General features: G+C 50.5%; 1 protein-coding gene across 3 annotated transcripts in view; it reads right to left on the reverse strand.

Annotated features, from left to right (window-relative positions):
* Positions 1 to 2005: 2005 nt before the first annotated feature.
* Nkain1 (sodium/potassium transporting ATPase interacting 1) overlaps positions 2006 to 14399 on the reverse strand; it is a 43955-nt gene continuing 31561 nt past the window's right edge. For 2 of the 3 annotated variants that reach the window (XM_041651049.1, XM_041651051.1), the window contains exons 2-7: positions 11499 to 11636; positions 8718 to 8798; positions 5711 to 5908; positions 4774 to 4834; positions 4206 to 4287; positions 2006 to 4035 (exon numbers count right to left, since the gene is read on the reverse strand). In XM_041651049.1, the coding sequence (XP_041506983.1) occupies positions 4026 to 4035; positions 4206 to 4287; positions 4774 to 4834; positions 5711 to 5908; positions 8718 to 8798; positions 11499 to 11636 (570 nt within the window). In that variant the 3' untranslated portion in view covers positions 2006 to 4025. The remainder of the gene's footprint in view (positions 4036 to 4205; positions 4288 to 4773; positions 4835 to 5710; positions 5909 to 8717; positions 8799 to 11498; positions 11637 to 14399) is intronic. The other variant, XM_041651050.1, reaches the window with a different exon arrangement.

Consider the following 14399-nt stretch of genomic DNA (forward strand, 5'->3'; position numbering starts at 1 on the left):
CATTGGATTCCCTGAAACTAGAGTTACAGATGGTTGTGAGCAGCCATGTGGATGATGGGAACCTAACTCAGGTCCTCTTCAAGAGCAGCAAGTGCTCTCAGCTGCTGAGCCATCTCCCCAGCCAAGACTTTTAGTATTTTCAAAGGCCAGATAACTATCTCAGTGATTGGGAGGAGGTTGCTCAAGAATTTGGGGCTGTGATGATACATGTCTATGGTCCAGGGGGAGGTGGGAGAATGCTTAAGCCCAGGAATTCAAGACAACCTGAATAGTATAACAAGTCCTATCTAAGGAAGGAGAGGGAGAGGGAAAAAAGGAAGGAAGGAAGGAAGGAAGGAAGGAAGCAAGGAAGGAAGTCAGTCAGTCAGTTTCAGGCTGGCCAGGGCTACATAGAGAGACTCTGTTTCAAAAGAGAAAGAAAAAGGCACTGAAGTTTTATTAAAGTTGCGGCAATGGGTCATCTTAATAGGAAGCTAGTTCATCCCCAGTGGTACTCCCTCCAGTCATCCCATTATCTTACCCCAGACATCATGTTCACCTCCTATACTTTGACTCCTGCCCTGGGCTCTCAGTTTCCTCTCTGAATGCCATGGCCAAGCATGGTCCCCAGACGTAGTACAGGGGACTTGGTGTCCTCGTGTAAGACCTGGGCTCAGGAAGAGTCACTGTAAAAGAGCAAGCAGCAGCTTCACATGTATGACCAGGGAGGTGTCCCAAGATTCAGGGTCAACTGGAAATACTGATTCTTGGGCTATGTTACCAGAAGGATCCAGACTGTCAAGAGTAGGAGACAGGAATCCATGTGGAAAGCACCGACTGCCATCTTGAGGTAGTCTGAATGAGAACTGCCCCCACAGGCTCATGTATTTGAATGTTAGATTCCCAGTTGGTGGACTGATTAGGAAAGATTAGGAGGTGTGTTCCTGGGAGTGGGCATTGAGTTTTCAAAAAGCCCAGTCTCGCTTTCTCTCAGCCTGCAACTTACAGATCAGATGTTAAGTTCTCAGCTACTGCTGCAGCGCCATGCCTGCTTGTGTGCCGCCACACGCTCCCTACCACAATGGCCAGGAACTCACCCTCTGAAGCTGGAAGCAAGCCCCCAGTTAAAATGCTTTCTTTTATAACTTGCCGTGGTCATGGCGTCTCTTCACAGCAATAGAACAGTGACCAAAACATAGCTCATTCAAAGCAAGCGAATCAGCTGTCAAAAAGAGAAATGAGCCAAGATGCAAAGGAGACCCAGAAATAACATCAGAATGGGCACTTACCAAGAAAACAAAATAGAAAGCATTTTGCATTTCTTTTCCCCTCCCCCTGCCTCTTTTTGGGGGACAGGATTTCTCTGAACAGCCCTGGTTGTTTTGGAACTCGCTCTGTAGATCAGGCTGGCCTCAAATTCACAAAAGCCACTGCCTCAGCCTCTCAAGTGCTAGGATTAGAGGCGTGCACCACCACTGCCTGGCCTCTGTGCTGTTTTGAGGAAGGCAGAGACAGTGACTTGCCCAAAGTCACAAAGCCAGTATGAGGCAGAAGCCAGGGCCTCAGGAATATATAATAAAGGCTAAGCAAGGTGGTGCACACTCAGTCCAGCACCGAGGAGCCTGAAGGAGGAAGAGTATGAATTCTAGGACAGACTGAGCTATATAGTGAAACCCAGTTTCAAGACAAACCCACAAAGGGGAGTTAGCTCCACCGGAAAAGGCACTTGCTAAGTAAGTCTTAAAGCCTGAGTTCAATACCTGGGACTCCCATGGTAGAAGAGAACTGGTTCTAGCGAGTGGTGCTCTGACTTCCCGTGTGCTCTGTGGCTTGTGGGCGTCAGTCCACTCCCACACCACACACACACACCACACACACACACACACACAAACAGAGTGAAAGGGAAAAAAAAGGTAGAATGAGATAGCAAACTCCACGAAGCTGTCCTTCAAACTCCACATGAACACTGTGGCACACAGCCCCCCCCCCAACACAATATTATTATAAATATTTCAAAAAGGGCAAGTGTAGTGTGGCACACTCCTTTAATCCCAGCACTTCATAGGCAGAAGCAAACAGACGTCTATGAGTTCAAGGCCACCCTGGTCTACATAGTGAGTTCTGGATGAGCCAGGGCTACACAGAGAGACCCTGTCTCTAACAGAAAGCTAAATGTATGTATATATGTTAAAAGTGAAATGACCACCCAGCTTTGCCCATTTTTTTGGCAGGGACTTTCCCTTTTGGAGGTCTTTCTGACTATAGGGCAGGACAGGCACACAGTGAAGAAAACACCTTTTTTAATCAAACCACCTGCATGGATACCAGGGAGGTCCCAGTCCATAAGGTCTCACTGAGAAGCAAACCCAGTCCCCCTGCAAAACCCGGCTTATAAAACCGAAAGTCTTCAAATCATCAGTGGCTAAACCCTTGAGTAGAAAGAGGCCTGGGGAAGGGATGGGAGAAGTGAGGGCTGCAGGTGACAAGAGGCAGCCTGGCCTAAAGGAAGTCTGTCACCCTCTGATGTGGCTCACCAGCCAGGGACCTGTGAGGACCAGAGGGGCTCCTGGGCCTGGCTGTTCCGTGTGGCATTTTGGATGGGACAGTGGAGTAGGTTTGCCATCCTAACTCAGGCAAGCCTGGAATGGAGAATGGGGAATTCACCACAGTGTGGTGTGAACTGTCTCCACTGCCCAAGCTCTCTGATAGGCTTCATAGTCAGGGAGGCTCCAGTTCCAGAGATGGGGCATTGACGGCTACTCTCTGGACACATCACCAAGCGAACTCAGGACACAGGGTCCTCAGGGCATCTGTGGAGGGAGGTGATGAGAACAGGCTTCCTCTCTGCTTGTCCCCAGGAAGGGTGGGGTGCTGACAATCCACCCACACCCCCACTCTGCCCCTTCGGTGCTCCTGGACACCATCTTCTTCCCTCCTGAGACCACAATGGTGAAGTAGGTGTAGGAATCAAGGCTTTAGTAGGATTGCTAGGGGAAGGGGGCGGGGTAGCAGCAAAGGATCATGGGATAGGAGACCCAGGCTTAAGGACCTGGTGGAGGGTAGGATGAGGGGTGGCCCTGCTTTCCTGGAGGATGAGGTTCAAAGGTTTGCCAAAGAAGGGCAGGCTGAGACTACAAAGGTTTCCTGTGGGTCAGGTAGAACTCAAGACTTTGGGCTCTGTCTGTCTGGTTCCCAACAAGAGAAGAAACTGGTATATTGCTTTAAGAGTGGAGCTGGTGAGTGGTGGTGATGGTATGTGAATGTGTGGGAATGCCCACGCTGCAAGGGGGCGTGTAAACCAAGTCCGGAGGCCAGATCCTGGGTTGCAGAGTTTAAAATTAGAGCCTGCGGGATTCAAAGCCTGCCTCCACTAAAGCCTTACTGTGTGGCTTCAAACGAGTCACTTCACGTCTCTGGGCCTCAGTTTTCCCATCTGCATTGTAGCCCAGGGAATTGAGAAATGAGCACGCCGGAAGTGTCATCTGCTCGGGGATTATTTTAATTATCTGAGGTGGGGAAACTGAGGCCCAGAGAGAGTAAAGGCTCTGCCAGATGTCACGCAGGATATCAGAGATGCCCCTGCAGCTGGAGCCCAGGACTCCTGCTCCTAGTTCATAGTGTCGTTCCCCAAGGCAGGTACATGAGGGATGAGATGGGGGATGAGTCCGACTGTCTTGCTGTTTGAACTGAGGGCAAAATACTAGGTAAGGAGCGAATCTGAAGAAAGAGGGAGAGACCCTGGCACGTACCAAGGCTGAGATTAAAAAAAATACAAACCCAGCGATTCCCCCTCCCCCCAGTCCCATCCAGTCCCAACCCTGAAGTTCGGCTGCTAAGGGCCATGGCCAGAGCCAGAGCCAGGTCAAGTCCAAGTTTGAGTCTCAGTCCGCATTTGCTCCAGGGGCAGTAGATCCAGAAGAGGCTGCGCGAGGTGCAGTCAGCCTGTGGGCAGCCAAGGAGAGCGCCTGCCCATCGTGATCCGAGCTCCTTACAGTGCTGCTTCTAACTCCAGTTGCCCAGGTATGCGGGTAGGTCCCGGGCAGAAGCTACCCCGACCTGCAGGAAACAAAGACGTTTTAGGGGGTGCATCTGCAGGTCTGCGAGTAGATGAGCAGAGAGACCCGGGTGCCCATGCCTCCTCTGCGTCCTTCCCTCCACCAACACTACAGACTCCGCCTCCAGCCACACCCAGTCACCACCTCCCGCCCCCATGCACAGGAACCCACGTGTACAGAGGTTGCAGCTGTAAATGCGACGTCTTCTGCGGCGCCTGGTACCCATAGGAGTCAAAGCCACCGATGAAGTCAACTGCGGAAGGAAAGGGGTGAGTTATGAGAGCTCTGAAGGTGAAAAACCCAGGACTGGACTCCATTCCCTGGGTAGCACGGCCTGAGGAGTGAGTGGTGCCGGGAACGGCCATGCCCGTAATCAGGACGAGGACCTAGAGCGGGGCCGTGCGTGGGAGAGGGGAAGGACAAGTGTGCCCCGTTCTCAAGTGGCAGCAGTAGGAGAGAGGTGGCCAGGTTAAAGGAAGGCCCTAAGGCTCTAAGACCTTCAATTGGGTTAGAGCCAGCAATGGGAACGGGCGATTCTGGGGCCTTGGACTGAGCACCTGGTCATCTGAGTCCTAACCAGAATGGGTACGAAGACCTCATGCACCCCTGCCCTCTCTTCTTTCCTTAGAAACGGGGTCCCCAAGCTGACCCCGGGGCTCCCTGGAGGGGGGGGGGAGGGAGGAAGCCCTGTCCACGGTGCTGAAAAGTCACCCTACTTCCCCGGGGGAGCCGCACTTACAGCTGTCCTCCTCTTCCAGGAACACTTTGCTCACATAACAGGCAAACACGAAGCCGAACAGCTGGCGGGGGGGGGGGGGGGTATGACAGTCAGGAAGAGCAAGACAAGTTGTCCCTGCCCCCTCTACACACCTGACTCAGCACCCTGGCCAAAGCAAACACTTAAGTTAAATGCCAACGCTCAAAGACTGTGTGTGTGAGTGACTTCCGACAAGCAGCTTGTGTCTCAGGCTTCCCAGGTCAGCCCAGGGCTGTACCTCACTCAAACTGTTAAGTGAAAGGATTATGTGACCCTGCCCGTGTAAAGTGCTTAGGACAGGGCTAGCCCTCTGGTTAATGGTCTCAAGTAGCCCAGGCTGGCCTTGAGCTCTGGATCCTCCTGCCTTTACCTTCCAAGTGCTGGGGTCAAGGTGTACACTACCATGCCTGGCTGTGACTCCTATTTGGAGCCCCTTTCTTAGTCTCCCAACCCTGTCAGGTTGGCACTGCTTTTTCCATGCAAACAGGAAGAAAGCTTAGGTTTATCCAAGGTCCCATGGCATGTTAGATAGTGAAGTCCAGCAGGAGCTTGCCTGAAGTCTTGTCCCATTCATGAAACTTGTCTGTGCCCTTCTTAGAAGCTGGGGGAAGGGTGGGAGGGGGATGGAGGTGGAGCCAAGGGAGGCTGGAGTACATAGGTTCCCCTCTCTCTCTCTCTCTCTCTCTCTCTCTCTCTCTCTCTCTCTCTCGGGGGATAGGAGAGTCTGAAACTCACTATGTAATTTAGGCTGATCTCCAGCTTGTGATCCTGATCCCCCTGCCTCTGCGTGTCCTGAGTGTTGGAATTGAAGGTATATGCCACCACACCTGGCTTGTCCTCTCTTAACTGGGACTAAAGAACAGGATGGGTTGGACTCTGCACTTCTGGGAAGATGGGGTGGGTGATGAACAGGACTTACAGCTAGGAAGATCTGCAGGGCACTGCTGAGGGCTTCAATGTAAGGGTAGTCAAGCAGGCAGCCCGTGACGGAGATGACATGGTGGTCCTCCAGTGCCAGGCGCGAGTTCAGAACAGGAGTCACCAGGCAGCCGGGCCCATTCTCCATCCACCACGAGCGATGCAGGGATGTGTTGAAGGTCATGATAAAGTCCCGGTCCTGGGGGGCAGAGGGGCCTGGGATACTGAGCGGTGGGGAGGGACAGAAGGATACTCCCTAGGCTCTCACTACCACCGTCACAGCCTGCAAGTCCACACACTGCCAGCAGGTGGCAGTAGATGATCATGTAGACACTACCCTGCTATCAGTGAAGTGGAAAAGGGTGAGTGTTGAGCCTCGGAATTTCAGAATAAGAAGGGACACTAACAGGCACAGGGTCTAACTCCCCAGGCATTGGTGAAATCCTTAATACAAGCTTCCACTGGTCCCCTTTGTGTGACTCTGGACAAATCTCTCTTCTTGTTCCATAATCTCCCATTTGTTACATGGAGAAGGGCATGGTGTGCATGCAGCCTTGTGCCCATCAATGCCGTTAGTCCTTTATTCCTTCAGTCAGACCAACAGCCACCATGCTGGCCAGAAGCCAAACACACAGGCCCGGGATCGAGCTTCGTCTCCTGTGTAACCACATGGGGCTCTACTTTTTTGTTTGTTTTTGTTTTTCAAGACAGGTTTCTCTGTGTAGTCTTGGCTGCCCTAGAACTTGCTCTGTAGACCAGGCTGGCCTTGAACATAGAAAACTGCCTACTCTGCCTCCAGAGTGCTAGGATTAAAGATGTGTACCTCCATGCCCATCTTGTACTTTAGTGTATGTGTATGTGTGTGTGTGCACGCGTGTGTGAACACACATGTGCACATACTGAGGCCGGAGGTCAAAGTTGGCTGGCTTCCTCAATTGCCCTCCCACCTTTTTTCTTTTACATTTATTATTGCTGGTGTGTGTGTGCGTACGTGTGTGTGCGCGCGCCTATGTGCACACCTGTGTGTACCCAAGTGCCACAGGACATGTCCAGAGGTCTGAGTACAATTTTTGGGAGCTGGTTCTCATTTCGCCTTCCACTGCAGGGTCCAGGATTGAACCCGGGTCACCAGGCTTGCAAAACAAGCGTTTTACCCATTGAACCACCTCTCTGACCCTGCCTCATTTTTTGAGTTAGGGCCTCTCAATGACCCTAGAGTTCACAGTTTGGTTAGACTGGCTGTCCTGAAATCCCTTGGGACACCTCTTTCTCTGCCTCTCCCAGTACTGGGGTTACAGATACACACCACTGGAGGGCTTTTATTGTGGTTGCAGGGGATGTGAACTCAGGCACTTGGCCAATGAACCATCTCTGGTTTAGAGAAGGATGTGGGATGGGGATGCGGCTCAGGTGGAAGAGTGCTTATTTAGCATAAAAGAAGCCTTGGGGTCCCTCCCCAGCACCACATGCAGTGGGGTATGACTGTAATCCCAGCACTTGGGGGGAAACATGGAGGGTCAGGAGTTCAAAGTCATCCTTAGCTATGGAGTGTTTGATGCCTGCTAAAGCTACAAGAGACCCTGTCTCAAAAAACAAAACAAACAAACAAATAAAAACAAAGAGGGGTGGGCTGGAGAGATGTTTCAGCAGTTAAGAACACCGACTGCCCTTCCAGAGGATCGGGGTTCTATTTCTAGTACCCACATGGGCAGCTCCCATCTGTCTGTAACTCCTGTTCCAGGGTTCATCTGCCCTCTTCTGGTTTCTGCCAGCACTGCACACACGATGTCCAGAGAGACATACAGCCAGCCAAAGCACCCCATGGTGGTTTGTTTTTTTTTTTTTTTTTTTTTATTTTTTTAATATTTATTTATTTATTAGGTATACAATATTCTGTCTGTGTGTATGTCTGCAGGCCAGAAGAGGGCACCAGACCTCATTACAGATGGTTGTGAGCCACCATGTGGTTGCCGGGAATTGAACTCAGGACTTTTGGAAGAGCAGGCAATGCTCTTAACCACTGAGCCATCTCTCCAGCCCCCCCCATGGTGGTTTGAATGAGAATAGCTCCTATAAGGTCATATGTTTGAGTATTTGGTCCCCAGTTGGTGGGACAGTTTGGAAAGCATTAGAAGGCGTGGCCTTGTTGGTGGCGTGTCACCGGGGGTGGGGCTCTGAGGCTCTGCCAGCACCCTGATCTCCCCCTCCACCCAGGGATTGTGGATCAAGATGTGAGTTCTCAGGTGTTTCTGCTGCAAGCCCCTGCTCAGCCATCCTGGACTCTGACTCTGAAACCCAAACTAAGCTCTTTCTTTTATAAGTCGCCTCGGTCATGGCGTTTTATCACAGCAATAGAAAAGTAACTACCACACAGCCGTACACATACAATAAATAACAAATGAATCTAAAGAAAGAGCTAACTGAAGCTTAGAAGAGGCCATTTGCCCAGTTGTCAAACTGCCGGGCAGTGTTCAGCAGGAACTTAAACGGAGCAGGGTCAAACCATGAAGCCAAAGTTCTTATTCACATATGTGGCCTCCTTCATAACTAAAAACAGGAGTTGTGTCTCTCGGGCTTGCTCTTCTTGCAGCTCCACACCTCTACTTTCTTCAGCTCTTCTCCATATGGCATAGTTTGTTCAATTTCCCCTGAACAAATGCCATTTAGTCTCTTTCCTTTCTGAAGAAGATTGACCAGCCCTGGGCCTACCACATCTTTGTGCCTAAGCGATGAGGAGTACACGTGTGATGTTTTCACACCTTTGGTTTTTTACTAAGCTTGTGATCAACAGAGTCCTCAGCTCATCTTCACAGCCAATGCTCCTTGGCCTCATCAGTCCCATCGTTGTTTTGGAGACATGCAGAAGAGGTCAGGGACAGAAATGGAGGTCAAGCGGCCGCACGGATTACTTGAGTGTAAAGGTGTGTGGGAGACACACTGCCCCAGTCCCCCCATAGGGACGGCAAAGGTCAGGCTGTGCCCTGCACACCACCAGGCCGGAGGCTTACCTGGGACAGCTGTCCAACCTCCAGGTAGAAGCAGATGATGAAGGCGTTCCAGCCAACCCAGAGCACCAGCCAGGCTGCGTACTGAGGAAAGCAGAGGGGAGATCAGGGTGGGGGCTGAGGCGGCTCAATCAAGACAGACTGCAAGGGCAGGGGGATCTTTATAGCTGAGGTTACAAGTCCACATCCATCTCTCACAGCCCTGCAGGGCAGGCAAGCATGTCGTCTCTGCTCTATGAAGGCCCAGAGGAAGGCTCAGCTTCTCTGGATCACACAGCTGGGATGAAGGGCTGGCCCTTAGCCCAGGCTCTTGTGGAGCGACCTCCTCTATGTGTATTTCAATTACATTGAGTAGTTTATTAAAAACACAAATTGGGAGGAACTGGAGAGATGGCTCAGAGGTTAAGAGCACTGACTGCTGTTCCAGAGGTCCTGAGTTCAAGTCCCAGCAACCATATGGTGGCTCACAACAATCTGTAATGAGATCTGGTGTTCTCTTCTATTGTGCAGAGGCAGGTGGATCTTCGAGTTCAAGGCCAGCCTGGTGAACAGAGTGGTTCCAGGACAGCCAGGGCTACCCAGAAAACTCTGTTTCAAAATCAATCAATCAATCAATCAATCAATCAACACAAAACAAAAACAAAAACCAAACTGGGGCTGGAGAGATGGCTCAGCAGTTTAGATGAGATTTTTGTTCCCAGCATCCACACAAGGGCAGGCTCACAACCACCTGCAACTTGAGGTCCATGGGATCCAATGTACTCTTCTGATCTCCTCAGGTACCCACACTCAAGTGCACCCCTTCCTAATTAAAAATAAATAAATAAAATCTTAAAAACACAAACTCCAAGGGCTGGTGAGATGGCTCAGTGGGTGAGGGAAGCTGCCACCAGAGCCAGTATGGTGGAGCTGGCCTTAGAAACCAAAGGGTGACCTAGTGAAAGACTCTAAATGAATTTGTAAGCCCCCTCAACCCTAAGACATTTTTCTTTTTTTTAATATTTATTTATTTATTATGTATACAATATTCTGTGTGTATGTCTGCAGGCCAGAAGAGGGCACCAGACCTCATTACAGATGGTTGTGAGCCACCATGTGGTTGCCAGGAATTGAACTCAGGACCTTTGGAAGAGCAGGCAATGCTCTTAACCACTGAGCCATCTCTCCAGCCCCAAGACATTTTTCTAAAACCTTACACTCACTCTCTCTTGGAAACGGGACAGTCGCCCACACACACACATGCTGGACTGCTCATCCTTCTGTGTCCTTATGAATAATCTTCAAGCATAACTCCATTCTGGGAATTGAGGCAAAGACAACCCACAGATGTTGATTCAGTTCCTGATGTATTGATTTAGTCACTAGAACAAGGTCAGGAAGGACCACAGATGCTCCCCTTATCTACCTGATCACACAGCTATTCTCCTGCTATGGAATAGACAAATCACTGCTAATAACTCTTTGAATAAGCCAACCCAATAAGTTGGAAAACAACCTACAGGTCCCCCCCTTGTGTCTGTGGCTTATTGCTTTGAAAGATGGACTGTAACAGCTATCGATGTCCTTCATATCCCGAACATGAAGGGTCCTTGCTTTTGCATCAGTTGTGGTTATTAGAGTGGTGTCTGGAGCAACTCCTCCCTGATGTTTGGACTTCTAGTCCAACACTAGAATGAGCAGGATGGGCCACTGGTAGCATGACACTGCATGTCCTGGTATCAAGTATGGATGTAGGTTAAAAAAGCTGTTCCTTGATATGGCTGGCTGAAGAGGCACTGAGGCCCAGCAGGGCGCATGGCTGAGGGCCTCTGAGGCTAAAAGTCTAGCAGACCATTAGCAGGGGAGAGCTCTGGGAATGCTGTCAGACCCTTGGGGCTGGAGCACAGGAACCACTGATCTCAAAAGGCCACAACAGCTACCTTCAGACAAACCGCGTTTGTTTGTTTGTTTGTTAAGATATGGTCTCACTGCATAGCCCAGGCTATCTTGAACTCTCAATGACACTGCCTCTGTCTCACAAATTCTAGGATTACAGATATGCATCACCATGCTGCACCTGCCAGACCACGCCCTCAGTGAACGGCAGTCAGTAGAGACAGAAGCTGTGACTTCCTGATGCTTCCTTGCTACCCTGGGAAACATAGCTGGATGCGGCCCACTCCTTCTTTGTCCCCATAGCTTATGGACAGTGACAGTGTAGAAAGGAACCCTCACTCCACACCTGGCTCTGCCTTTCTTAGCTGTGTGACCTGAGGAAGACTCTTAACCACTCTGAGCCTCTTCCTCAGCTGTGTGGTGAGGTGGTGGAGCTGCTTTAATGATGGGACACAGAGGTAGAACTGAGCACTCTGCCTGGCCTACCCTGGACAGGAGACATAACTCTCTTGTTAAGATTATCTATCTATCATCTATCTATCTATCTATCTATCTATCTATCTATCTATCTATCTATCTATCATGTATACAGTGTTGCTCCTGCATGTATGCCTGCAGGCCAGAAGAGGGCACCAGATCTCATTACAGATGGTTGTGAGCCACCATGTGGTTGCTGGGAATTGAACTCAGGACCTCTGGAGGAGCAGTCGGTGTTCTTAAACTCTAAGCCATCTCTCCAGCCCCATGTTGACATATCTTGCTTATGAAATATCTTACGTTTATCCCCTGGGAAGATTCTCTAGTGAAAAATACCATCCTGGTATGTTGTGAGTGCATGACCTTGAGGTTTGGGTATTTCTGTCCCTTTGGGCTCATGGGTAGGAGACAGGGGCAAGGAAAGGGACGTACCAGAATGAGATACCGGGATCGATACTGCACGGTGCCAAAGATGCCCAGGATAACAGCCATGATGTGTAGGAAGTTGGCCAGGATGGGAGCCCACTGGTAGCCCAGGAAATCAAAGATCTGTCGCTGGAGCGCAGCCACCTGTGGAAGAGACAGACTGAGACAACTGCCATGCAAAAGGACAGAGACTCAAGACACCCGGTCCCTCAGCCCGGAGTAATGCAAGAGGAAGTCCGTCCTCTACAGCTGACCGTGACTTTGGGGTAGGAGTGGGAATCTGAGCCAGGTCTCCTTCCTGCTGGCAAGTCCAGTAAGACCATCTCTCAAAACAAATAGACATGGGGTGGGGGTGGGGGCGGGGCAGGATGGCTGAGAGGATGCAGGTGCTGGCCACTGAGCCTGACTACCTGAAGTTGATCCCCAGGACCCAAATGGTGAGAGAACCGAATCCCACAATGGGTCCTCTGATATGCATAAGGCTTCCTCCAAATAAATGAATGTAATTAATTTTTCTAGACTGGGGGATTGAGAATATAGCTCAGCGGGAAAGCACTTGTCCAGCATGTCCAAACCTTAGGCTGGCTTCTCAGCACTAAAACCGAACAAGAATATCCCCAGAGTGAAGCAGAGGGCTTGCTTAGGAATGAGGGTGGATGGGTGGGGGGGTTTGAATCAAGTGAGAGATCCCAGGGTCTCTTCCTGCCAGGGCAGCAGGATGGTACAGGCTGATGCCACCACACAGATGGCACAGCCTGGGAAGAGACCAAAGAAGCTGCAGGCTTGGGCAGGATATGAGGGGAGCCTGGTCATGCCAAGCTTGGGCATGGGCACCTTCCCATCTGCCTCTTGCTGGTGACAGCCCTCACAGGGCGCTGCAGATGGTCAGAGGCATCCCAAGTTCATCTCTCCCTGCACACGCCTTGGCAGGAAGACGGATCTGGGCTCTTACGTCATCGTGAAAAGAGAGCATGTAGTTCAGATGGAACAAATGACTTGCCCAAGGTCACACAGCAGGCAGGTGGCAGAGCAGACCTTTCTCTGCCACCTGTCTCATCTAAATACCAAGGTACCATGCTTCCCAGCGGGCCCTGGCTCTGGAGTCAAGGGGCACAGGTGGGGAGAGGGGAGTGTGCCTCTGTCTGCTGGGGGACTTTGGCCAGGTCACCTGCCCTGTTGGGCGCCTCAGGCTCCTCACCTATACATAAGGATTAATGGACTCCACAATCCAGCCCTGACTGGGTGGCTGGCTGACCTTGGGGAAGGACTCACTAGGCACATCCTCTTCCTCACTCCACTGTCTCTCTCTTTTTTTTAAAATTTTATTTGTGTGTGCATGCGGGTGCACGCGCGTGCGTGTGCGCTGACCAGAGGACAACCCGCAAGAGCCATTTCTCTTCTTCTACCATGTAGGTCCCAGGAATAAAGTTCACGTTATCAGATCTAGCATCAGGTGACTTTATGCCGCCTTACTGTCCCCTGACTTCTATGCTTTCAGCAACTGAATTTAGAACTGGAGCCTCCACCTCCTTTCCTTTTCCCAAGGTCTCCTGGGTTGTGGAAATACAGCTCAACTCTCACCTTCCACGGGTGGCAGGACCCCAGGTGGCTCCATCCCTAACCCTGGATGCTGCATTCCTGCCCCTCATAGCCATCACCTATCCACTCCAGCACTGAGCTCTGACAGGGTCACCATCCACCTGACACACAGTGTGTCCCATCCACTAGCTCCTCCACATCTCAGAACAGTTAGTATACATCACCTGTGCAGGCTCTGAGGTCCCCACCCTTTGGAAATAGTGTAAAGTGGGTTGGGAAATCATACAGCACAAGGCTAGTCACAAACTCCAGGCCTCAGAGAGACAGATGTCAAGACAGCCTTTGTCTAGTGTGGTAGTATAGTAGTATACCTCATAATTCCAGGACTCAGGAGGCAGAGACAAAGGGACCCCAAATCAGAGCCAGTCTGGGTTACACAGTAGCACCTTGTCTCAAAACACACACACAAAAGACACTTTTAAAAATTCAAACTGGTATGGGAGTTGGGTGGGGGGACGGCTCAGTGGGTAAAGAAGGCACTTGCTACCACGTCCGACAATCCAAGTTCAATCTTCAAAGCCCACGTGGTAGGAGAAAACCAATTCCTGCATACTGTTTTCTGATCTCACATGTACATTTTGGCATAAGTGGGCCTGTACATACACACACACGATAAATTCATAAATGGAGAGAGGATGTATACAATAAAATGTTTTATTCAAGGGGCTGGAGAGATGGCTCAGAGGCTAAGAGCACTGACTGCTCTTTCAGAGGTCCTGAGTTCCATTCCCAGCAACCACATGGTGGCTCACAACCATCTATAATGAGATCTGATGGCTTCTTCTGGCGTGCAGGCATACATGGAGACAGAATATATGCATTAATAAATAAAAAATTTAAAAAATGCTTTATTCTAATTTGCCAGCTAAGCACACCTTGACTCAAGATGAGTGGGAAACATTCCCAATAAACATCTTGGATACTGTCTGGCATTGTGGCACATGCCTTTAATCCCAGCACTCGGGAGACAGAGGCAGGTGGATCCCTGAGTTGGAGGCCAGCTTGGTTTACAGAGCAAGTTCCAGGACAGCCAGGGCTACACAGAGAAACCTTGTCTTAGAAAAACAAGCAAGCAAACAAACTCCATCTTGGATACTAAAGAACTTGCTGAGAGTTGGTGGTGTACAACCATGATCCCAGCACTTGGGAGGTGGGAGCAGAAGAATCAGAGTTCAAGTCCAGCCTGGGTGCACAGTGAGTAGCTCAGTTTCCGGTCTTGCACTCCCAGAAACTTCCTGACCTCTCTTCCTGCTGCGAGGCTCCCAGGTGTGCGTCACCACCATCGTTCATAAAATGTAACTTTATTGT

The sequence above is a fragment of the Microtus oregoni genome, unplaced genomic scaffold (assembly GCF_018167655.1).
Source record: "Microtus oregoni isolate MIOR12 unplaced genomic scaffold, Mior012 000005F_ref0000423, whole genome shotgun sequence".
In the NCBI taxonomy this organism is placed as follows: domain Eukaryota; kingdom Metazoa; phylum Chordata; class Mammalia; order Rodentia; family Cricetidae; genus Microtus; species Microtus oregoni.